This window comes from Xylaria bambusicola (genome assembly GCF_022495145.1).
Source record: "Xylaria bambusicola strain CBS 139988 unplaced genomic scaffold F5B22scaffold_5, whole genome shotgun sequence".
NCBI lineage: Eukaryota > Fungi > Ascomycota > Sordariomycetes > Xylariales > Xylariaceae > Xylaria > Xylaria bambusicola.
Genome location: NW_025953558.1, coordinates 853,639 through 877,653, shown reverse-complemented (window position 1 = coordinate 877,653; position 24,015 = coordinate 853,639). Strand labels below are relative to the sequence as shown.

Below are 24,015 nucleotides of genomic sequence, written 5' to 3'. Positions count from 1 at the left end.
CAACGCATGAGCATCCATTATGAGGCTCTACGACTACTGGCGCCATTTTCTAGATGAACTGCAGTATCCCTATGAAGAGACCAATGACTATGGCATTCGTTACCTTGTCTTCGGAGACAACGACGGAGAGAGTTGATACCTAATTCTAATGATTACGCTCTTGCCAAGATATCCCAATTCACATCTAGCGCTGCGACCCTGCTAGGATAATAAGCATGTTGGTCTGCAACCCTGCAAGTGCCCTGCAGACGCTGTACCTATGGATTGTTCAAAATAAGCGCCTATTGGTGCGAAGAGGAAAGCGACGTCGTGTGAAAGGATCTGAAATCCCGAGGCTCGAATGTAGTCCCGACCCCAACCTGTTTGTTGTGTCCGCCTTATTAAAGGTACACGGATGACATAAGAGTGTGGATTCATTCTTTATCGACTCAGTGTTCTTTCCTGCGGGGAATTGGGTGAGTCAATGAAGGTAGCCAGCCAACCTGCCTAACTCAAAGCGAAGACCTCGTCGAGCCTTGCAGCCATGTCCGCGGACCTCGAAGTTCAAGCGCCTGAGCTACTGGTTCCTCTTCATAGACACAGTGCTCCGAACCTTCTGCGTTCATGGCGTCTTCGGCGAGCCGCCTCAGCTGGATCGGCAAGTGTCGGAAGTACCCCTGAGGTCACGCGAGGCTTGCTTGGTCTGAATCTCCTGTTTGAGCCGTCAGAGCCAAGATTAGATATAATATTTGTGAGTCTAATCCATATCCACGGGCTTTAGTATGTGAGATTGACCTTGTATAGGTACATGGACTGCAAGGTGGTTCGAGAAAGACCTGGTCTCTCGACCCTACAGACCCTTTGACATATTGGCCGAGAGAATGGCTACCCCTCGAACCTGGATTTCGACATGCACGAATACACAGCTTTGGATACGATTCGGACTGGAGGAAATCGGCCGTTAGCACCTTAACAGTACATGACTTCGCATTGGCATTATTAGCAGATCTCAAGCATTCCCAGGCCTTCAAGCGAAATGGTAATGTGAGTGGAGATGAAACGCAAAGCCGCAAATCAGGCGCCAACATGTACAGACGCCCATCGTATTCGTCGCTCACAGCATGGGTGGACTAGTCATCAAGAAGGTACTTCTATCATTCAAACCAGGTTGGGATACGTCGATATCTGACACTGAGGAGGCCTTTCTCTTAGCCACGAGGAACGAAACCTACAAAGACATTTCTTCGCGGATTCATACAATGTACTTCCTCGGTACACCGCACAGAGGATCAGATTCCGCTGCATACTTGAAAGCATACTTGTCATTACCTTTGCCAACAGGTGCCAAATCGTTTGTGAAGGAACTCATGCCCGATTCTCAAACCGTTCATGTAAGTCCATAGTTTACCGTAATAAAACCCTGATCGCTAAGGATTTAGGATATTAACTATGAGTTTCGATACGCATGCTCAAAATTGAAACTTTTCTCCTTTTTCGAAAGTCAACCTACAGCTGGGGTCATGATCGTCGAGAAGCAATCCGCAGTAATCGGTCTGTAAAGTCACTATCATTCTTCCCATAGTCGGCGAACTAATTGATGAGAAGGGTTACCAAATGAGGAGGAGCAGTATCTACCAGTCGATCATCGCCATTTATGCAAGTTCGAAAGTGACCAAGATCCAGGTTATCTTATTATTATGAGAAAACTCAAGACCACTGTCGAAGACATACTTAAGGACTGTGAGTTTGCCGTGCAACTTGCCTCGCTCCATTGCTGACTATACAGATGAATCTCAATACAGAGAAGAGTACCACTCTCAGATGAACATAATATCTAAGGCATTTGACAATGCGCTACGACCTTGTAACGACTTATATGCGACGCAGACCCCATCGAAATACCACAGTGGCTCCTGCCAATGGTTAACGGACGATGCGATGTTTTCGCGATGGCTAAGTCCGGATCCCGACGGTGATGAAGTTGATCCATTGGCCACTCCCCAAGCTAGTTCTGACTCCCGCTTTCTCTGGCTGTATGGCCCCCCAGGGTCTGGAAAGTCCATTGCTTCAGGCCACACTATCAACTTTCTTGACTCGAACAATTTTGATGTCAGCTACTACTTTTTCAAGGCCGGAATGAACTCTACAGTGGCCATGTTGTTGCTCAGCTTGGCTTATCAGATGGCCGAGGCGAACCTCGAGACCCGACAGAGTTTCCTAGCCATGATCAAAGATGGGAGTATTATTAATTCGCATGATTACACTATGATATGGAATACTCTGTTTCTAGGATGTATCTTGAAGACTCAATTCCGCCAGCCCCAATATTGGGTGATTGACGCATTGGATGAATGTCCAAGAGACTCCCTTGTCAGTCTGGTTCAGATGTTGGCAAGAGTCAACCCGAATATTCCACTTAAAATATTCCTCAGCAGCCGACCAGAGAGTAGAATCCAACAAATATTTGAGCATGAGAATATTAGATACATCAAGTTTCAGACGGGCCAAGGCGAGTCCCTGCGAGATATTGGTGCCTATCTTCTTTCATGGCCTAAATTACGGGAGGAGGGAGACAGCCAGCCTCTAGTGGACTTGATACTCCAAAAGTCAGACGGCATTTTTCTTTGGGCTGCACTCATCATGGATCGCTTAGAAGATTGCTATAGCATTGAGGACATGGAATCAGTCGTCAAGGGTGTTCCAAGTGAAATGAACGACTTCTATGCTGACATTGTTGACAAGATCGAACAGTCTACCAACGCAGATCTTGCAAAATGTATCCTTAAGTGGATTGTTAGCGCACCCGAGCCACTTTCGGTTGATGAACTGAGGGAGGCTGTCAAGTTGGACATCAAGCGGACTCTTCTTGCCTCCGGGTCACATATAGCATTATCCCAGATTTGCCGGAACCTGGTCCTAGTCAACGAAGATGGACATGTTCAACTCATGCACCAAACAGTCAAAACCTACATAACGTCCAAGGACTCAAACTTTTACATATCAAAACGCCAGGCGCACGAGGATATTGCACTTATTTGCTTAACGTACCTGAACGGGCCCGACTTCCAACCTCGCAATAGTCGACGCACACAGAGTAGTAATGTTACTAGCGCAGCTTTCGATAGATACACTATCAGGAATTTCGCATATCATCTCGAACATGCGCGCTCGCTCTCTCGCTCAACTTTCGCTGACTTGCAGACGTTTATGAACACGAAAGCGCCGGTGTGGGTAGAGCGCATTGCCGAGACGGGAAAACTCAGCCCGATGATCAGAGCCATTAAAAGTCTGAAGCAGTATCTCGCGCGACTTCTTGACACGAATCATCCTCTTGACAACAGCTTACAGGAATTGGGTGCTTGGACGAATGACCTCACTCGTTTAGTCACGAACTTCGGCATCAACATCGTTGACTCGCCGTCTTCTATTTATACCTCAATCCCGTCGTTATGTCCGAGCTCATCAATGATCCATAAGTATCACACAGGCCGACTTAGACAAAAGGTTATTTGCCCATCGAACAAGAGCTGGGACGAGCGATCTTCGTGCATACCGCTCCAAAGCGATGCCAAATCTGTTGCAACTAGCTCTAAATATGTGGCCGTAGGTTTGGTGAAAGGGCAGGTCCGCATATATGACCATTCGACACTGGAATTGGTTGATGAGCTGCACCACGGTGGCCCAGTGAGACAGCTTACTTTCGGGAACATATCAGGGGTTTTGGTGTCTGGTAGCCCTAGACTTATCACGATGTGGTCAGCTGATCGGACGAAGCTTTGGACTTCTGCCATCACCGGTATTCTATTTTCAGTTTGCTTTAGTCCGGATGACTCGCTGGTCTTTGCGACGGTCAAAGGAGAAATTGACAAATTGATAATGGCCTTCGACACTCAAGACGGAACAACCGTTGGATATATGCAGATTGACAACGACACTGCGGACTCGGATTCGGACGATAACACGAAGTCCCGTGCCCGGTATATCCCCGAGGTGGTGAAAATGTCTCCGCTACTAGGCCTTGCCGCCGTGTCTTACAGGAGCACACATCTAACATTATACTCTACTGATTTTAGGTTCAACAGAATGTCTCGTATCGGTCGCTTTGCAAAAGAAGGATCAGAGGATTCCGCACTGCCGCCTCAGGTTCTAGACGTGGCCTTTTGTCCCGCGACGGAATACAGGTCGTTTGCTGTACTCTACCAAGATGGTGATTTGGTCACTGCCGAACTTGACCATTATGAACGTGCTAGCCAACGCGACGTATATCACATATTCGCACGAGTTTTAGCCGTGTCGCCCGATGGCCACGTTCTTGCAGCAGGTGAAAATAGTGGCGCTGTCTCATTATTCGCCTTTGACACCTTACAGTTAATCCACCGCATCACTTATGACAGCATTGTCACTGGTATTATTTTCGCACCCAATAGTCTGTGTTTCTACGATATTCGAGGTCGAACGTGCAACGTCTGGGAGCCTCCTAGTCTTCTAAGAAAGGATCGATTCGATGATGACTCAAGCCAGGCCGATGAATCTCAGCATGAACCCAAGAATACCGTTGTCTCACGTATATCAGATCAAAAGAAGGATATCACCACTATTGCTCAAGCGGGCGATGATTTTTTCATGTTCTGTGGTCGCGCGGACGGATCTATTACGATCCATAACGTCACTGATGGGAAAGTGGCCATGGAAATAGGCGAGCATAAAGTATCCATTCTCCATCTTACTTGGAATCACAAACTCAAGATCCTCTATAGTGTGGATATAGCTAGTCGCTGCATTGCTACCCGTTTAACCGTTTCAAGAGCAGGTCAGTGGAACAAACTCGACCAGCTCTTCAATCATAAGATAAACGATAGAGTCACGCAGGTTATTGCCAAGCAGGATGAAATGGCAGTGCTCATAGCCACCGAATCTAAACAGATATTGAGGGAGGAAGACACATTTACCTCCTATGCCGAGACTACAGATAACATGGTTTGGATGCTACACCCGACGAACAAAGACCAACTACTTCTGATTAACGGGAGCATGATCCAACTATACAACTGGAAGGGATTGAAAAAGGTTGACGAAGCACCTACAATTTCCATCCTAACACCACCGGACATCGAGATCAGTACTAGTCCTACCAGCCAGTGGGCATGTCGCATCGGCACTGCCCTCTTCGTTCAGGCCTTGAACGCAGGGTCGGAGGCGAAAACAGCATTACTAGCACTCGACACCTCAAGACTACAATTAGCTTCCCCTAAGACGCCTTTGATAGGAACAATCTACAAGCTACCGTGCGAGATCAGGACACTAATAGGCGTCTTCGGTTCAAAAGTCTTCTTCCTCACTCGACGCGGCTGGATCTGCTCCTACAACCTGAAAAGTCCGTCAGGCGCAAAGCACTACTCGAGACACTTCTTCATACCCCCTTTTTGGCGCACCGGGAACGACTTAATGATACACATAGTATCCAAAAACCACGTGGCATTGGTATATCGCGATGAACTAGTACTATTGCAGAGGTTCCTGGACCTTGAAGAAAAAATCCCGCTAGATGGAGCGAAATGAGTATGACGACGCATAGAAGCTCGTGATTGCACATATAGAGATTTTTGTATATAGATACATATTTTACGTAAGGCATACATAACTACCTTTAACTCTCCGGTATCACGTATTCGATAATCTATTCCTGCGTACACGTGATGACTACAGCTTGACTGTATCTGTCTTAGAAAGTTACATTTCATTATACTTCCAGGTGTATAGGAAGAGTATGAGCTAAAATCTGCCCCTTTGGTAAGGGGATATGGAAATTCGGAATGGATTCTTCAACCTAGTCACCCTGAACCGGTTTCCAGACGCACGTCCAGACCAGTAGCTGTGGCCCATATCCCTGAGAAATCAATTGCCTCGTCTCGCTACATTTTGGACATTCTTCTTCGGGGGTGCGATACTGTGTACGACGACAGCCCGACACACACTGGTGACTGAAGTGGTGGGGGAGGCCGCGCCAACTTATTTTATCAGCTGGCTGACCACCCGTAGAAAGATACCTGCTACTGGACAGGGGAAATCGCCACTTCAGAGCCCAAGTAACCAGAGTTTCCATCTCCTCTCTCTTGTCTTCGGACGTCTCGAAGTCGATGGTTAAAGTTTTCAACTTCGACATGTGAGAAAATGCCCTTCCCCATGCCCCCACTGAGAATTCGACATTTCCGTTCTCTGTCGCCATGTCCTGATGCATGAGACGAATCGTGTGAGCACTGTTTGCACGCTGGGGTTAGTTGTTGTCATGCATGGTACTAATCTGACTTCTATTCTGGATGCATGCGAGGAAATGCAACACCTAATGCGACTAAGAGAGACTTTGACGCCTGGGAACTTACTGGCAACAGTTGCCTTTGAAAGGGTTGATCCTGAGAGTCGCGTTCGACTCCCAGTCCCACCAGTCGCCGCGACGCAGCGTGATGCGGAGGTGTTCAAGATTAGCAAACCAGTTATCAGACAGCACTAAATGCAGCAATCTATCTTCAAGCCAGTATTGTTGTATGAATAGGCGCACAGATCGTACTAGATCTTTTTGTTTTATGCCCGGCACGGGCGAGGGGTCACTCAGCAAGTTCGTGATGAACCCCTCTATGTTCGATCGCGGGCCCTCTGAGCCATCGCTACGGCATGGGGGCCCGCGACGACAATAAAATCGCTGCTGTGTCTGTAGCAGCGGTAGGTTATGGGTTTCAAGGTAGACTCGTCGGCAGGTTAGCAGTAGCGCAGTAGCGACCTCCATAGGCTCGGTGTTATCAAAACGAAGCCAGTCAAAGCCATCTTTCGGCTGTGGGGTATGAGACACCGCTAATGGGAGCACTGTTTACCATACGTGAGCATTTGCAATTCCAAGACTATCTACAATATTCAATGCGTCGAGGGGAGGGCCGCGAGGCTACATGACACTAGTCAATCAGCGTCAACATGAGGCCAACCAAACCAGCAAAAGCAAAGTGTGACTAACTGCCACGACGTGGACGCATCACCCCAGGTGGACGAATCACCCCTGATATGCGACTTCTAACCCGTTCGATGACATTCCCGACCGCTGAAGGGTTGGGAGTTGCTGGGATAGGTGCTGGCTCGTGTGAATGTTGGACCCAAGTGATGGGTTTGACAGTCCTGGCACAGGGAGATGGAAACTCGGTGACTGCGAATTCAAATATGAGAGTCCTGATCTCGGCCGGGATGCGGCCGTTGTAGAAGGGGGAAGACAGCTGAGGGTTGATCTCTGCCGTCTCGAGGCGTTCGTATAGGTTAAACCAGTCATCAGACTCTGGTGCTTCAATATCGATCGCCATAGTCTGCTCACAGGGAACGTTATGAGTTTTTCGTCTATGGTCTAAGTCTAAAATGGCGAGGTTTTAGCTAGGTGTTTCCAGGAGGTAGCACAAGATCCAAAAGTCTGAGTCAGATGTCTGTAGTAACGCTGGCTGCCTAGATGAATGGTTCGCGCTGCAGGCTTATGGATTCAGGCAGCCAAGGACAACAACGATATTGGAGATGAACGAGTTGAAAATGATATCGGACCAGGAATGATGAGCTTCAAGACTCGGTGTGAAATTATTGTCTTTTTATTCTGGAATACCAATACCGGATCATCACTGCTTGAGTATCCAGACAATGACTGAGGTAGCACCTATGACAGCACCGTGACCCCTCGCGATGATCCTAGCCACACCCAGCCACACCCCGCGTTACTGCCCAGATGGTTACTTAGACAGCTTCACTCACGCCCTGGTCTGCCCTGGCAAACCACACCCGCAGCTTTTGTCCGAGTAAGAAGATCTGGAAGTCCTGGGCTTCTTCAATCTTTGGTAATACTATGACTGATACTCTTGGTTTCACCTATCAGCGAGCTGCAATGAGCCAACGACCCCGCACATACGGTGTATTGAAAATCCTTCCGCCATTAACGCCTCGGGCTTGCATATCAGCCTTACTTAAAGTATAAGCGAGAGAGGGAGATGTCGGTACGAGCTGGCGCTTGGTAAAGCAGTGAACATACGAACATGGTCGTCCCATCCCCTGATTTCCTGGCCCGCATCAAATGATGGACTATGCCCTGGCCGCTAGGTTACCATTGTTCGTATTCATATGAAGCGGTGACACATTGCCAATAAGCACTCTAGCCTAGGACATTGTAGTGTAAGAAATCGTTACATTAACCATCCTATATAAATATGAAGAAGGTCCTCGAAGAATCTGGCTGCCATATTGACTGTTACTTAACCACTGTTAGAATCATTGACAAGCTTATAATATTCGACCTAACGCCCGTGCCTTGTTATTCAAAATGCGTGCTTCAACAATCATAGTCTCGATTGGATCATCCCTCTTGGCCGCCGCCACATACGTACCTCCCAGTCCACCAATAAACCCAACCATCAACAACCCATGGACCGTGACGGACTTCACGAAATCAGGCCCATTTGGCCAGGAAGTAGCCACGTTCCGTGTGACGGCGCCTGACAATTATGTCACAGGCGTACGAGGACTTGATGTACTTGTAAGCTGCCTTAGTCGACCCTCTTCTACTACCTCGTGCTCTCCCCCTTTCCCCATCTATCACAAGTATGCACGTGCATGAACACAACTTCAGCGTGAATTCTTACACCAATGCAATAGTGCGAAGGGGTCCAGTACGGGCTTGATCGGGACACTGAGTGCGCGTCTGACGCGACGTTCCGCCTCGAGACCAGCATATCCTATCAGGAGTCATACCCGAAGGTCCAATTCAAACTCAACCACGTCCAGATCGACCCCTCGACCGTTACGATCGTGACGAGCGAAGATTTTGTCCTACCCGCCGACACCTTCGAGCTTGACGTCGACACGGTGGCTATTGGTCTTTAGAATCTTGAATGCCATCGGTAGAGTCCACCAGCGCGCCCTGCAGGGGTTGACGAGTTTGTCCCATATCAGCCTAATATGCGCTTGATATTGAGCAGATGATCATGTGGAAATGATACGATCCTAGAGGTAATTTAGTAGAGTGGTATTAGCAATTGAATCCAACCCCTAGCCAAGATAAAGATACCTAGGGTAACGTTGAACAAGGCACATTTTCCCCATGGTGCTGCTGACGTAAAGTACTAAGCTAGAGACAGTCTGCTATCTGAAATGATTGTTGTTGTGGCTTAGCTAGCAAATTAAACTAGAGCTATGGAGAGGTACCTATGTAGGGAAGATCCCATTCTCGATTCTACAAACGCTGAGACCATCCTAGAGTAGTAATAGAATAGGTTTGCAAAATCACAGTAAATATATGGCATACCTAATACATACATTTTTTTCTATTTGACGATTACCGATATATCTAATGGGAGATACCTACTGGGATTATGATAGTCGCTAAGTACGCACTACAGAGTACGTAAGCCACAGCAGCCACATTAATGCCAGGCCAACCTTCCAAGGGAATAAAGGTGTGGCTAAGTCTGCTAACAATTTAGGTAGTAGGTTAGCTCGCGCATCGCGACTGAAGATAGACTCAACTCATTTGGCCATTTAGCAACATCTTCGATCATCAAACGGCGACCACCCACCACCCCTCCTCCCCTATTTACAGCTGAGTACCGACAGATCAGGCAACGTCAAAATGCCGGTAGTCAAGGGAGGAGTGTGGACCAACATTGAGGACGAGATCCTCAAGGCCTCCGTCTCCAAGTATGGCTTAAACCAGTGGGCTCGCGTGTCGTCTCTGTTGCCGCGGAAAACCCCCAAGCAGTGCAAGGCGAGATGGAATGAATGGCTGGATCCGAGCATCAAGAAGATCGAATGGAGCAAAGAGGAGGATGAGAGACTGCTACATCTTGCCAAGTTAATGCCCACGCAATGGAGAACCATCGCCCCCATCGTCGGTCGCACTGCAAACCAATGTCTTGAGCGTTACCAGAAGCTCCTTGATGAAGCTGAACAGCGCGAGTCATCTGGCCTCGGCCTCACTGGTCCTGAAGGTGGCGAGACCCAGGCGCCTACTGCCGACGATGTTCGAAGATTGCGCCCGGGCGAAGTTGATCCCGATCCCGAAACCAAACCTGCGCGGCCCGACACGATCGACCTCGATGAAGACGAGAAGGAGATGCTGAGCGAGGCTCGAGCCCGCTTGGCCAATACACAAGGAAAGAAGGCAAAGCGGAAAGCCCGTGAGCGCCAACAGGAGGAGTCGCGTCGTCTAGCTGCCCTACAGAAACGTCGCGAGCTCAAGACAGCTGGTATCAACATTAAAGTTGTCACACGTAAGAAGGGGCAGATGGATTACAATGCCGACATTCCATTCGAGAAAGCTCCCGCGCTCGGTTTCTACGATACCGCAGACGAGCAGAAGCGGAACGAATCTCAACGGGCTAACTTCGATCCGCGCAAACAACAGCTTGCAAACAAACGCAAAGGAGAACAAGATGATGACGCTGACAGGAAACGACGAAAGAATGAAAAAGAGGGCCCTTCAGCAGCCACTCAAGCTGCCATTCGAGCCGGGCAGATGCAGAAAGTCCGCGAAGCGGAACAGAGCAGTAAAAGAAGAGCTTTGGTCTTACCGTCGCCGCAAGTCAGCGAGGGCGAACTCGAAGATATCGTCAAAATGGGCATGATGGGTGAGCGAGCCAACCTTCTCGCACAATCGAGCGATAACGATGCAACACGCGGTCTTGTCACATCGTATTCAACTCTAAATACACAGACGCCTATTAGAACCCCGATGGCACCAGCCCAGGAAGATAGAGTCGCTACAGAAATTAGAAATATTCGCGCCCTTACTGAGAACCAGTCAGCCTTGCTTGGGGGTGAAAACGCCGATCTTAACGAAGGATCCGGGTCTACAGGCTTCGAGAGTGCCGCGCCCCGGAAGCAAGTGATCGCAACCCCTAATCCAATGGCTACACCATTGCATAGTGGCATGAACGGGGTGGCCGCCACGCCCCAAAGAGTTGGACAGACACCTTTAAGGACGCCTCGAGATAGTTTTGCCCTCAACCAAGGCGATAATGAGCTGGCCTTAGCAGGAGGCGCTGCAAATGACATGCGACTTCGGGAGTTATCTATGAAACATCAGCTCAAGCAGGGTTTGGCCTCGTTGCCAAAACCAAAGGAGAGCGAGTGGGAACTCGAACTTCCTGAAGAGCAGCAAGAAGCCATGGCTGTAGATGATCTTGAAGAAGATTCCGAAGTACGAGATCGACGAGAGCGCGCAATTCGGGAAGCTCAGGAACAATTAGAACTGAAGAGACGAACCCAGGTGATGCAGAAGGGCTTGCCTCGACCAGAGCTTGTAGATTTTGAAGCTTTGGCGAGCGAAGCCTCAGCCGTTATCGACCCAATAGAGGCGCTGATCGCGAGAGAAGCTGCCCTTCTCATCGCCCATGACGCTGCACGATACCCGGTTGCAGGCTCAAAGGTTAAGGGTAAACCCAGCCCTCTACAGCAGATCGACGATGCATCGTTAGCTGAGGCTCGTCTTAAAATCCTGATGGATGTAAAAGACCAGCCTAAACCAGAAGAAGTTCAGTCAGTTTGGGAAAGAGAAAACAGCAACGCGTTGCTCTTAGGCCTAGGGTGCTACGAGGATGATGAGGAAGAGGCACAGGTGGCCGCTATGATGTCTGCATTTGACGTAAGCCATTTTTCCATTAGTTTTATGATTTTCTACAGCCCGATTCTAACTATCCTCGCAGATTGCACAGGAATCCACTATCGCCATTGCAGAGAAATGCACTAAGCTGGAGAAAAAGTTGAACCTTCACTTAGGAGGATATCAGCAACGAGCAAAAACGCTACGTTCAAAAATGGGAGAAGCTGCCGAAGCGCTGGAGAAGGCTACATTCGCCTTGGGGAGCTTCAGAACCTTGGCTGTATCGGAAGAAATCGCCATCAGAAGTCGTCTAGATGCACTGAGAGAAGAGGTCGGTTTTGTCAGTCGCAGAGAAAGAGAAGCTCAAGAAGCATACCGCCGAACCAAGGAGGAACTTGACAGTTTCGCAGACGGCGTCAATGGCGATCACTAATCCATATGTATTATCTGGGACACGGAGAAGAAATGTATGATAATCAAGAAATTGTATGATCGCGGTCTCGAGAAATCCTGAATAGAAAAACCGACTAAGATACCCATCACATTTCTGAGCTCCATACTCACAACCATTATCATATCACATTAGCGACGTCTACGTAAATGACCAAAAGGTCGAAGTTGGGCATGTCTAGGTAGTCCTACTGTATGACAATTCCCCTCCTCGCATCCTGCTCTTGTCTTTTCTATTTCTTACCTAGACGTGGTAATTTAATGGGCAAAACCAACAACAGATTCAGAAATGCAAAGACCAAGCACACCCAAAACGTCGCCCTGCAAGCATCCGCATAGCTGAGAATAACCTCGTTCTTAGCCTCGCCGTCAGGCAACTCGGACACAGCCTCGATAGTACTCCGAACGTGCTCGATAAACCGCCTCTTCCACTCCTCCCCCGCCTCGCCGCTGCCGTCGGGGACAGAGACGTACGCAACGAGATACCGCAAGAGCGCGTTCTGCAAGACGAGGCTAGAAGAGGCCACGCCGAGGACGCTGCCAAGCGCCCGCCAGAGCTGTAGCGTGCTGGTGACGACGGCTTGCTCGCGCTGCGCCGACGCCGCGAGAACGGCGATGAAGGTCCCCGGGAACTGGAAACCCTGGCCCACGCACGCCGGCACCAGACAGAGCACGTAGGCCCACGTCGGCCAGCCGCGACGCATGAAGCACAGCAGGAACGTGCCCAGGAATAAGAGGGTCGTGCCACTCAGCAAGGGCCATTTCAGACGTCCTGTTTTTGTGATCAGGATGCCTGTTATTGTGCCCGTCATCGAGGCTGCGACAGTTGGCACAGCGAGGTACAGCCCGGATTGCGTGGCGGATGTTAGAAGCACGGCGCGGAAGAAAAGGGGGCTGTGTGGAGATTAGTGTTCGTCGTTCTTCGAGCATGGGTGAAACATGTATCGTATCTATCTAACGGATTGAAGGGAATGGCATGAATCAGGTAATATACTCACGCGTTGAATAATATGGCGCTCATGAGGAAAGAGGCCAGGAAGTTTGAGAATATCATGTTTGCTCGCGGCGTGCTGTGGAGGAGCACAAGGGGCATGATGGGTCGCGCCGCGCGGCTTTCGACGTATATACATGATGGGAAGCACACGGTGAATACGATCAAGGAGGAGATGATGAACGGATGGGACCCTGGAAGCGTAAGATTAGTTGTTAGACTCAAGTAAATGATGTTGTACACTCGGAGAGTGAACATCACAGGCATGCGTTAACTTACACGGCAGGATATTACCACCAAGATTCTAAAATACAGAATCTTATAATCAGCACACTGTACTTTACTCAGGGGTTTGAAATACAGGTCATTATTAGAAAACCCACTTACCAGTCCCAAGATTAGAAAAGTCGTCGACATAGTCAACAGCGCCGAGCCCGCGAAATCGAAGCCGCGCAGAGCTTGCCAGAGTGTCTGCTTCTCCCGCCCACTTTGCAGGCCCAGATCGGCCGGCATGCTCAAGAAAGCGATCACTAGGCATAACACCAGGAAAGGGACTTGGACACCGAACTCCCAGCGCCATCCCAGCGTGTCGGCCAAGGCACCGCCAAACGCAGCGCCTGAGGCTGCTGCGAGTCCGTAGACGACGTTGATGATGCTTTGGTAGGTACCTCGTTGCCTAAAAGGAGGTTATGTTAGATGACAGTCTAGATACAACACGATCAAATCTGTGGAGTGATATAAGTTCGAGTCTGTAAAAGCCTCTCTCGTGTCATCATCCCGTGCTCACGATTTTAAGAAGACACATCCACATCATTCACCATCTCTCAAGCGCAGTACACAAGAAGGGGCAAAGAAGGGATATTGATAAGGAGAAATGATAAACATACTCAATCGGCACACAATCACTAATAGAAATAGCCCCCATGGTCATCATCCCACCAGCGCCGAACCCGCACACCGCGCGCGCAGCGATGAAACTCCCGATGGACTGCGCGAGCGCGCACCACGCCGTCGAGCCCGCGAACACGGCCATCGTGACGAGGTACAGCGGCTTGCGTCCCACCGTATCCGACAGGCTGCCCACGAGCGGCTGGAACGCCGTCGCCGTCAATAGGAAGGCTGTGGTGAGCCAGGAGGCCACTGCGATGCGGTCAGGTCAGTCAGCCAGTCTTATAGGTATTCGCAACTAAATTAGAAGTTTTCCATTTTCTCAGGCAGATTTCCATAAGTCGCTAAAAAGAACAAACGAACGAACGAACGAACGAACGGGAAATTGGATTTGTGAAGAATATATATCCTAGCATATTCTCAAACGCCTCCTATCATCTCCCAATGCGAAACATATGGAAATATGAATAACAACACATGACACCGAAATATCTCAACAGGTAAAGATAAATAGGTAGGTAGGTAGGTAGGCGAATAACCAGACCCGTAGATAGATAGATAAGTAGACAGGAGACGTAAAACTTACTATTCGACGCATGAAAATGCGACGTGATAACCGGATGCGACGAAGCCATGATCGTGCCGTCGAAGTTCGCAAGGAAGAACGTGAGCATGATGCCCGCGAAGAGCACATGGAAGCGTCGCGGCTGGGTATGAATCAGAAAACTCGGCCGCTCGCTATCCCCTTCGCGCTCCCCCTCCGCATCCCTACCATGATCCGCCGTCCTACTATTATTCGCGCCGTCTTCCAAATCCCCTCCATCACCATCTCCATTGCCATGTCCGAGTATACACTCCCTTGGCACAGGTTTCAACGGTCCAGGAGCAAGGAGGTTCGTCGCGGGATTCTCTTCTTCCTCAGCGAGCAGCAGTAACGCGTCTCGCTCTGCGCTGTCACTCCTACAGTCATCTTTCCCCGCATCGTCATCATCCCGATCAACGTCCGGTGCAACGGTATCATACCGCTGCTGATGCCCGGGTCTGAGAAGCGCAGTCGTCTCGTCGTCGTCCGCAGCCGGGTATTCACTGTGCGTCATCGTGCTCTCTACCAGTAGGTAATTTTCAAAATATCCGTCTCACGAAAACGCTCAGCTCAGCTCAACTCAACAAAACAGCCTCCTCAGTGAAGTAAGTGTAAGCAGAAATTACACCCAAGGGGACATCCAAGTAAGAAAGAAACTTCCAAAGGAATTTCAAGACAGGAATATATATCAATCGATCGACGTAGTTTAGTTCATGCTGTGTAAGCTGCAACTACCCTATCTCGACCAGAAGAGTCCAGAACACAGAACAGAAACATAAAATCTTGTTACCTCCTTTATCGCTCTCAGACAGTGTTATTCGCCCAACCAACCCAACCCGCCGCCGCCAGTCGGATGTAGGTAGCGTACACCTACCTAGAATAATGATAATGTAAGTGAGTGGCCATAAGGCGTCATTTCCAACTAACCCCACATAGGTTGGATTGGAGGGAGGGACGGGTGAGCGTTTTCTGAGGAAGCACTGCAGAGCAAAGCGGCATGCATATACCATACCATACCCTACTTACCTATACGGTATCCCCTCACGGCAAGCAAGCGACAAGCCGCGCCGACGCTGATGATATCAGAGACATACATAACACATAACACATAGCACATACTATATTATCTATCGGGTTACCACGAACGGGTTACCATGCATTGGACAGATATGTATGTAGGCTATGATTGCCTTTTCTCCAAATCTATTAGGTACTTTCTCGATAGGTAGTAGGTAAGCAGGATAAGCTAAACTGACCTCCCACACTCCCATCTCGTACCTTTGTCTGTCTGTCTATTTGCTTTCTTTCTATTCTGGCGCTGTCCATGGGTATTTCACTTATCACAACACAACATCGATCGTACAATTCCCACCTACACAAATAGTAAAAAAACTGCCCCAGGAGAAAGCTTTTTTTACAACAACCATATCAACAACACATCTTTTATTTCTTGGTTTGTTGTGAGGAGGCACCGCATAGAACGCCGGCTCCGGTTATGCCTCCGTCGTGGCAGGGGCTCAATGTCACTTGGACAGGGGGGGTGTGACTGTGGCCTCCACCGCCACCAAACTCTGCATCGATAATCGCATCCAGGAACGATTGGCAGTCGGCGAGGTAGTTCTGGAAGTGGACTATGCAACCACCAGTATACCCTACCACTAGATTCATCTTTTCTTCAATGCCCCCGTTTGCTGTAGGTCGTCGCTGCTGGTTCATTTTGTCTTCTTGTTTTCCTTCTAACGACTCTGAGAACGGTATGTCGTCAGCACAAGCAAGCAACCCTATAATGGCGGCCGCGACAAGCGCTGCAGCCCTGACTTCAATCGCTTTGGCGATATGATATAATGCTATCGCGCTCTCTTCGCTCCACTCCATGGGCTGTCGAGACGTAGTCGGTGGGAATTCCACTTCGAGCTTGCGCAGGAGTGTGGGTGGATGCGGCGGCTGATAATGACTTAGAAACGTGGTTGTAAGCCCAAACCGGTGCAACAATTGTGTGGGCAGATTCTCTTCCGATAGGTCGAGATGAGACTTCAAGTAGTCCAGAAACATGAGACGTGCCAGTTCACCTAGATATCTCCCTGATGTCATGTACTCAAAGGGCTGAAACCCAGGTGCTTCCGTGGCAACATCAAGCTGGATATCCCATTTGCTAATCAAATCGAGCTTTCGCAGAGGTGGAGCGGCGCCGCTGATGCTCCATTCGGTATTGACGGCAACCTTGACATCTTCAACCTTGTCTTCCGCTCTAACTGTTATCGTTTTGGGCAGTTTTTGAGGGTTGAGGGTGCTTTGTCTTAGAGGAATTGTAGCATTGGTACCTGTTCCACATATGAGGCCCATCGCTGCTTTATTTCGGCTATCTTCCCGAAACTGATAGATGAAAGAAACCAGAGTTGCGACGGCATCATTCAGAATGGCAACCACTTTGATGGGCGGTAGGTCAGAAGGTTTTGACTTTTCGTAACCGTTCACTAGAAGGGTTCCAAGGTCCAGCTTGGAGTTGATAGCGAAACCTTTCCCCATCGCCATAATAATGGCATCTGATAGCGTCTCCTGCACGATGGGGAAGCTAAAGGTCACCCCCATCGGAAGCTCATTGTGTCGGTCCAAACCAAAGGCTTTGACCCCATCCCTTACAACCTGGGCGATGCAATTACCGATCCAGGCAAACAGAGAGTCGGGGTTCTCGTTCTTGAGTGTCTCTTGGATTGGCCATGATTGCTCTAAGACTCGGCGGAGATTAGATGGCGTCCGATGATCGGAATGGGTCCCGTTGGACGTGATGCCGTTACTGATAGGAGCACTTTCGCTACCCAAAAGCTCGATGAATCCAACCCTTAAATTCGTCCCGCCGCTTTAGTAAAAGTTAGCCCTTTAGAAAATTATCAGAATGTAGCTCAACCCAGGGTAGCATACATGTCTATCGCGAGATACCTAGCAAAACATAATTAGTGATTCAAGGCCCAATATTTAAACTAGGTTTCAAAGTCAACAAGTAGCAGCATACCGCCCTCTCTCGCAGCCCCCAGTTGGGCGTAAGATGGATTCGGATATAGGTGTAGGCAGAAACTGGGTGAGGGACTCGGCAGCCAGGTGACGGAAGGTGTGGTATAGCTCGCGGGCGAGCACGTGGGCCTTTGCGACATCGATATGTATGGGCTTGAGGAAGTGTTCTAGCTGAGGCGTTAAGGGTGCAGTAGAAGTAGAAGCAGAAGCAGACATATTGTCTATTGATACCCCGGCTCGTGCCATCGGCTGGCCATGTAATGCAAGTACATATATGTCATATACGTTATGGAGCACGTAACAGCTGGCGGCGAAGACCAATGTGTCTGGTATCTGGTGTCCGGTGTCGGTAGATGGAGCTGGTTACTATATTAACCTTGGACGGTTTCAATTGGTCTAGTCTTCACCGGGACTGGCAGACGAGACTACTTTACTTGTAAGGGCCCTTCCTGTCCACGGCCGGCCGTCAGGATAGATTTATATGCACCCAGCAATCCAGCAAAAGGGTAATAAAATAGTAACCTACACAGTAGTAGTAGTAGTAGTGCTTGGCTTGATGTAGGTATGCAGATGTAGGTAAGGTAGGTAGCAGTTGGATCAGAATTGCCGACTCAGGAAACGTTGCAGTTGTCAGGGAACATGGCGCAAGCGTCCCTGGCTAGGCACTGCTGATTGCTGATTGACGTACGTGGGGAAAGCTACAGTTACCCAAGGGAGGCCATGTCAGATCACCTGAGGTTTTCGTAACAACTACCTGTCTGTCTTATTTATCTGTCTATTTGTCTGTCTGATTGTCAGTCTGTCTGTACTATGTAAGGGGTGTGTGTGTGTGTGTCCTACCTAGGTCCCACGGTGCAAACGACGAACATGGATGATGATTTGAAACGGCCCAGTGCCAGAAGATGCGAGGACACGAGGACGCAAACAGACGTGCCTATGGTGCGAGAAGATATTCGGTACAGATTCGGTAGTATGCTCGGCGGTTTGTTTCAACGCTGTCTGCATCTACAATATGCAACCGGTCTGGGCCCTAGGCCGACTGGAATGAAGTTCGATATATACCTACCTACGGATGGAAACGATCGACTGGTCATATATCCTCGTTGCCGACATCCATCATGTTACCGCTTGATGTGTAGCAGATGTGTAGCAGCGAGAAAAAGACCTGCCGATAGGTAATTTATTACAACCTCAATCTCGGGGATTTCCCTTCCTTCCAAGTTCACCATTGTGAGCCCTTGTGACTACAAATGCCTGTGACGCAAGTGGGAGTGAGGGTGCAGCATGCATCGGGCAATTTCAGCATTCCAATATCTAATTTCAGCCACCCGATACACTGCAACCTACAGTACCCTACAGTAGCGCCCGTTATCGTGAGACACGGACATCTTTAACACATATATGTACTTGTGTACCAATAGTAGCAGATAGATTGATGTGATGATCTCTATAGCACTTACCTAGGTATACAGCACTGTCTAATGCAGGGACTTGGGTACCCTAACCTAGCTGAGGTTAAGCGGTTCCAGCCTGATCACCTGCCCCATAAGGCCCAGCCCAGCCAGGCTACTTGCCTAACCTTAGGTACCTACAGTAGGTACCTACACACCTACACGTAGTGACCTGTACAGCCTGTACAGCGCCACACCCAAATGGACGTAGTGGGTACCTACCTAGGTAGGTAGTAATCCATCCTCATCCTCGTCGCATGTCACCCGGCTATCGTCAGCAGACTGACTCCTCGACCTTCCAACTCTATCTCTATTATCCTTCATTTCCCCGGCAGCTAATACTTCGCTTTCGTGCTGGCGGCTTCGCATCGTTTCTTTGTATTATACTTGTCGTCTTGTAAATATTGCAGATAGATAGCTCTCTTTGAATCCCAACGTCTCTTAATCTATTTTAATTCACACACGGCGTGTCCAACCAAGATGGCCGCTAGAATCGTCCTCCCCGTCAGTGAGTATTACCTCGAGCCATCGTCATTCTCTATCGCCGAAGCGAGTTATCATATCATATCGCACAATTTGTCACACTAAATGACATCTACTGATTCGTCAAATGTGTGTAGTGGAGGATAAACGACCAGTACGGAACCGAGCTCGCCGTCGACATCGACCGCTACTATACCTCCTCGTTATCGCTGCATTTATCTACGGCCTGTACAACTTTGGGTATTTAATCTCGTTCAAGGGCGCATTTCCATCGCACAGCATCGAACACGTCCCAGCCTCCGATCCCCTCGCCGGCAACACCGCTCAACATGCCGAACCTGCCGCTACGAGGGCCCTAGTCCCCCTGGAGGCTCACATAATCAGCAAGTGCCCAGACACGAGAGACTGCCTCAAGGAGCTGCTACTCCCAGCTATGATCCAAGTATACCAGAAAGTGAATTTCACCCTTACTTACATCGGAATGCCGACCGAGAACGACGGAGTTGAATGCAAACACGGCCCCGGGGAATGCATGGGTAACATCATTGAACTCTGTGCTCACCAGCTGTACCCAGACCCCAAGATATGGCTCGGGTTCACCATGTGCTTAACTAAGGATTATCGTTCGATCCCTCAGCGCGAATTAGTCGAAGATTGCGCTCTCGAACATGCCGTCGACTTCGACAAGATTAACGAATGTGCCACGAGGGATGACGGCGCATTTGGCATGGACATGCTACGTGAAAGCGTCAAGCGATCTGCCAGTGTATGTTCAACCCTTGATCCAGCATCGTCATGAAGTTACTAAATTAAATTTATCTTCTACAGCTAGGCATCTCGACGAGTTGCACCGTGCGACTGAACGACGAGACGTTCTGCGTACGCGATGGTGGAGAATGGACAGACTGTCCGGGCGGATCATCCGTCAACGACCTCGTCATCGCGGTAGAGAAGCTTTACCGCTCTTCTTGAGAGGCTCGAAGATATCCGCCCACAGATCCCCCGCCTCGCCCACCGTATAGCCTATCGAAATACTTTCCATGCCTGTCTCTTCGTCCCCCGCCATGCTCTCGAGCTGCTCGATGATGGTGTCCATGCCGATTGCTTTGCCCACCGATTGTGTCCCTGTCGCTTCCAACGTGACGTGAACGACGTGAATGTGGAAATGGTAGTATGTCGGCTGGTAGTGGCAGAACAACTTGAGCTGATCCTCCTCAATCTGCGGGTATGTCTTGATCGTCGCGTCAATCAGCTTGGCTCTCATGTGTCGGAGCCAGGGGAGATGCTTCTTCTTCAGATCGCGTAAACTCCAGAGATCCCGCCGCTCAACTATCCCCAGCAAATGTAATGCGTCAATGGTCTTCCGGTCCCAGTGCAAGTTGGGCAACAAGAGGAAACCCTCGTCGCCATCCCGTCCGAGCGGTGTCCTGTATATCACGTCCTCGACTTCTTTCCGCCCTTCGATAATGTTGTAAATCCAATTCAAACGGCCTTCTTCGCGATTCGCCTGCATAAACGGTCGCACCTTGTCACGGTATATCTCGGGCGTTTCGGTCACGTAGCGTACGCCTTGACGACTGTGCTTCTTGACGTGTTTGTCGGTACAAGGGCAGATAAGGTCGATCTTGAAGTCGGCGAACCTATCCTTGTCGTTGTCCTCGCTCTGGAGTAGTATGGGGCCCCCGGAACCGAGAAACCACGAGTATATGTCGTTGTTCCCTAGATTTGTCAGGCTGCGTAGGTTGGCGGGTAGCGCGGATAGGTACTCGGGTGCGTCGGGGAATGGAGCTCGGTCGAGAATCAGGATCGCGGGCTGCGAGTCTACCTGGCCGTAGAGGTTTATGCGTCGACCGCCTCCGTCTGTTGACGCGTTAGCTTTCATCCCACGACTTTGCATGCGTTCTAACGAATGTTGGGCAATGATTAGTCCCATGATAGCTTGTTTTGCTTGCTCACCTTGATTCAAGATGCGTTCGAATTGGAACTTGGGAATGAGCGCCTCAGCTCGTCTTTTGCTGTCGTCGGTAGCAGCCATTCTGGGATACTTTAGGGCGAAGCTTCTCCTCGAATCAGTTATAGAAAGAAAAGAAAATAGAATCTATTGGCCGGAAAGTCTATGTAATCCTCTTTTTCGTTGGTTTATCTACTTAGGTATTCACCGTTTGTTGTTGATGCCGTATCGGAGCTGGGCGTGCTCTGCTCAGCTTATCGGCGCTATCAGCTGCGACCCCTCCCTCCCTTCCTCCCTCTGTCGGTGTGACTCCAGATCAGCATCAGCTTACTGCAGGGACCCGTCCGTGGGGTAAGTCCCCCACCATCTGTCTGTCTGTATACTTAAGTAACGTCATAAGATATACTTCGTAAGTCAAGGCCTGCCCGGAAATATTCAACATGTGAGAAGTGAGAGGTGTTCATGTAAGCGGAATGCATATGCAATTGATTGCTGATTCATGTGTCTGATTACTCATACATACATCTATGATCTTATTTACACGTATCTTGGCTTTGAGCTTGGCTAGGTGTCTATTCTATCCGGTGTTGAAGACAGCTTTACGTGTCGTGTCAGCATTGCTAGCGGGCATGGAGTTTATGAAGTTTTGTCCCCGTGTTTAGTTCGAAGATATTGGACTCGTTTATGACGTTGATCAGTCTATTTTGTGAATAGGTATTGCTATACAGAGTGTTCACGATAGCAGATCTCGGTGGATATTACGCCCAGGTGCTGCTGGTGGCTTGTGGTAGGTATAGAAGATAGCGTCTGAGGTGCGTAGGTATTTAAGGCAAGAGTAGATGAGAATTTGCAATGTGGTATCAGATTTCAGTTACTTGAAGCCATGATACTGCGCAAAGGTTCTTGTCGTATTAACTTCATCATGTGTACTTCTAATTTAGATGAGATGAATAGGCCCGACTCAGAGCATTGGATCGCCGAGCTGTAGGTGTCCTGCAGGTTGCGCGACGGCGAAGAGAGATCGGTGGTTACTTGGATAGTTTCTTTTGGTGCGCAGTATGTTGGCATATCAACTTCCTTGCGTTACGTTTGAGTCGTCAAGAGAGACTCCGTTTCAACGCCGCACAAGTGCTCAAACCACGGACAGACTCTGCCCTCTAGAAGCTCAATCAACAGCCAAACACAGAAAAAGAAAACCAAAGCATAAGTAAAAATAGATTTGGCCCTCCAGATTATGTATCACTTGATGCTCGCTCTTTTTCCTAATTCGTTAATTGATTGACTGGCTTGCAACTAGAATCCCACCCCCCGGGAAACCTCCAGCGTTTGAGGCTTCTTGTAGATAGCAGGTTTGGCAAATCAGGAATCAAGTTAAATATAGACCTCATATAGAATGCCTTGGCACGGGCATGTTACCACCACCGAGTTCCTTCTACGTTCTCCAAAGACTAATTGTTGCGTCTTTGGTAACATATCTTTCCCTCTTAGTCGTTTGCAGAAAACCTAGAGCCATTCTCACAAGACGCCATCATACCCTTAAAGGGCAAATAATCAGGTTCATCCGGCCGACTCTTCCGCCTTAGCAGCACCTTAAACAGCATCTTCTAGCTCATTGAAGCAAGCCATACTCCGAAAAAAGCCAGACACGTTACCTTTCCTTATCTTGCGTGAGCATCCCCAAGATAGAGGCGGTGATTGTCTCATGCTGAAAAATCATTGGTAATAACCCGAGTGCGGGGGGGTTGAGTAGGCGGTTACATCGACTTGTGACGGATGTCGTTGGTGGAAAATAAACCCTCGACAGCAAATGGGTGAACCTGGGCTCCAGCGCTATCCCTGGTAGCGAGCTGACGTAGTCACCTATCTCGCTCTTAATTGCAGCCTTCGGCGAGCTTTGTAAAAGAGCCTGAATGTGTGAGTTGACAAATACTTAACTCGCACGAAGGCATGCCATTACAAGCACGTATTGTAAAGCATCAAAGACGCGCATAATCTAGCTCGGGGATTGCGTTCTTGAATAGTTGTTTTGAAATTTCTCTTTTTAAAATCAATTTGTTTACTTTAATCGGACATCTTTCCGGTCTGCGAGGTCTCGCGCTACTCGAACAAACTCACAAGAATAAAGGAGTGACAAGAATCCTAGCTTTAAACAGCCTGGCTTATAGTTACAACCTCTTTCGATAGCCGTCAATCACGATGTCCTCATCCCATTCATTGTCAAGTACCTTCCGGGTTCTCCTCGATATAAGGCCGTAAATGAAGAAGTAGAGAAAAAAAAAAAAAAGGTCATGAAAACATACACAATCTCACAAGCACTGAGAATCCAGACCCCTTGCCAGACAATGTCTTTACCGCAAATCAGCCGCTAGACATGAAGTTTTTTTCCTTTGGGGTGTGGGGGATAACACAAGAACAAGAGAAAAGCAAAGGCCAGTCCACCGCAGAACCTGTCTCCATGTTTTTGACAGCCGACCAGAAGAAAAGATCCCCTCCACCCCAACCTAAAACACCGAGCGAAGTGAAGATATCTCAGAACAAAAAAAAAAAACATATCATTCAATTTGGACGCCAATCTTCGCCATCTTTACCAGAGCAGGGGAAAAGGGAGGGGTATTTTAT

General features: G+C 49.0%; 7 protein-coding genes across 7 annotated transcripts; 4 read left to right on the top strand and 3 right to left on the bottom strand.

The window, feature by feature from the left end:
* The first annotated feature begins 334 nt into the window (after positions 1-334).
* F5B22DRAFT_592344 (WD40 repeat-like protein) lies at positions 335-5,631 on the top strand. The gene is made up of 7 exons (XM_047973905.1): positions 335-730; positions 784-1,023; positions 1,074-1,124; positions 1,179-1,370; positions 1,419-1,530; positions 1,585-1,719; positions 1,766-5,631. The coding sequence occupies exons 1-7, from the start codon at positions 524-526 to the stop codon at positions 5,536-5,538; spliced, it is 4,710 nt and encodes a 1,569-aa protein (XP_047834571.1). The 5' UTR covers positions 335-523; the 3' UTR covers positions 5,539-5,631.
* A 41-nt stretch (positions 5,632-5,672) lies between these two features.
* F5B22DRAFT_421224 (uncharacterized protein) lies at positions 5,673-7,594 on the bottom strand. The gene is made up of 3 exons (XM_047971639.1): positions 6,983-7,594; positions 6,360-6,837; positions 5,673-6,236 (listed from the first exon to the last, which is right to left on the bottom strand). Exons 1-3 carry the CDS (start codon positions 7,317-7,319, stop codon positions 5,807-5,809), a joined length of 1,245 nt encoding a protein of 414 aa, XP_047834570.1. The 5' UTR covers positions 7,320-7,594; the 3' UTR covers positions 5,673-5,806.
* Positions 7,595-8,314: 720 nt separating this feature from the next.
* F5B22DRAFT_642966 (uncharacterized protein) lies at positions 8,315-8,874 on the top strand (the record flags this gene model as incomplete). The annotated part of the gene is made up of 2 exons (XM_047978202.1): positions 8,315-8,527; positions 8,647-8,874. The coding sequence occupies 2 exons, from the start codon at positions 8,315-8,317 to the stop codon at positions 8,872-8,874; spliced, it is 441 nt and encodes a 146-aa protein (XP_047834569.1).
* Positions 8,875-9,619: 745 nt separating this feature from the next.
* F5B22DRAFT_642965 (pre-mRNA splicing factor component-domain-containing protein) lies at positions 9,620-12,023 on the top strand (the record flags this gene model as incomplete). Its single annotated transcript, XM_047978201.1, has 2 exons — positions 9,620-11,632; positions 11,694-12,023. 2 exons carry the CDS (start codon positions 9,620-9,622, stop codon positions 12,021-12,023), a joined length of 2,343 nt encoding a protein of 780 aa, XP_047834568.1.
* A 250-nt stretch (positions 12,024-12,273) lies between these two features.
* F5B22DRAFT_633935 (major facilitator superfamily domain-containing protein) lies at positions 12,274-17,727 on the bottom strand (the record flags this gene model as incomplete). The annotated part of the gene is made up of 10 exons (XM_047976910.1): positions 12,274-12,934; positions 13,039-13,225; positions 13,311-13,335; positions 13,419-13,707; positions 13,919-14,171; positions 14,506-14,960; positions 15,007-15,022; positions 15,975-16,456; positions 16,493-17,359; positions 17,513-17,727. 10 exons carry the CDS (start codon positions 17,725-17,727, stop codon positions 12,274-12,276), a joined length of 3,450 nt encoding a protein of 1,149 aa, XP_047834567.1.
* Positions 17,728-19,218: 1,491 nt separating this feature from the next.
* F5B22DRAFT_592316 (uncharacterized protein) lies at positions 19,219-20,296 on the top strand. The gene is made up of 2 exons (XM_047973904.1): positions 19,219-19,470; positions 19,583-20,296. The coding sequence occupies exons 1-2, from the start codon at positions 19,443-19,445 to the stop codon at positions 20,242-20,244; spliced, it is 690 nt and encodes a 229-aa protein (XP_047834566.1). The 5' UTR covers positions 19,219-19,442; the 3' UTR covers positions 20,245-20,296.
* Positions 20,297-20,313: 17 nt separating this feature from the next.
* Positions 20,314-21,736, bottom strand: F5B22DRAFT_421091 (HIT-like domain-containing protein). Its single transcript, XM_047971638.1, has 2 exons — positions 21,402-21,736; positions 20,314-21,305 (listed from the first exon to the last, which is right to left on the bottom strand). The coding sequence occupies exons 1-2, from the start codon at positions 21,478-21,480 to the stop codon at positions 20,383-20,385; spliced, it is 1,002 nt and encodes a 333-aa protein (XP_047834565.1). The 5' UTR covers positions 21,481-21,736; the 3' UTR covers positions 20,314-20,382.
* Positions 21,737-24,015: the final 2,279 nt, after the last annotated feature.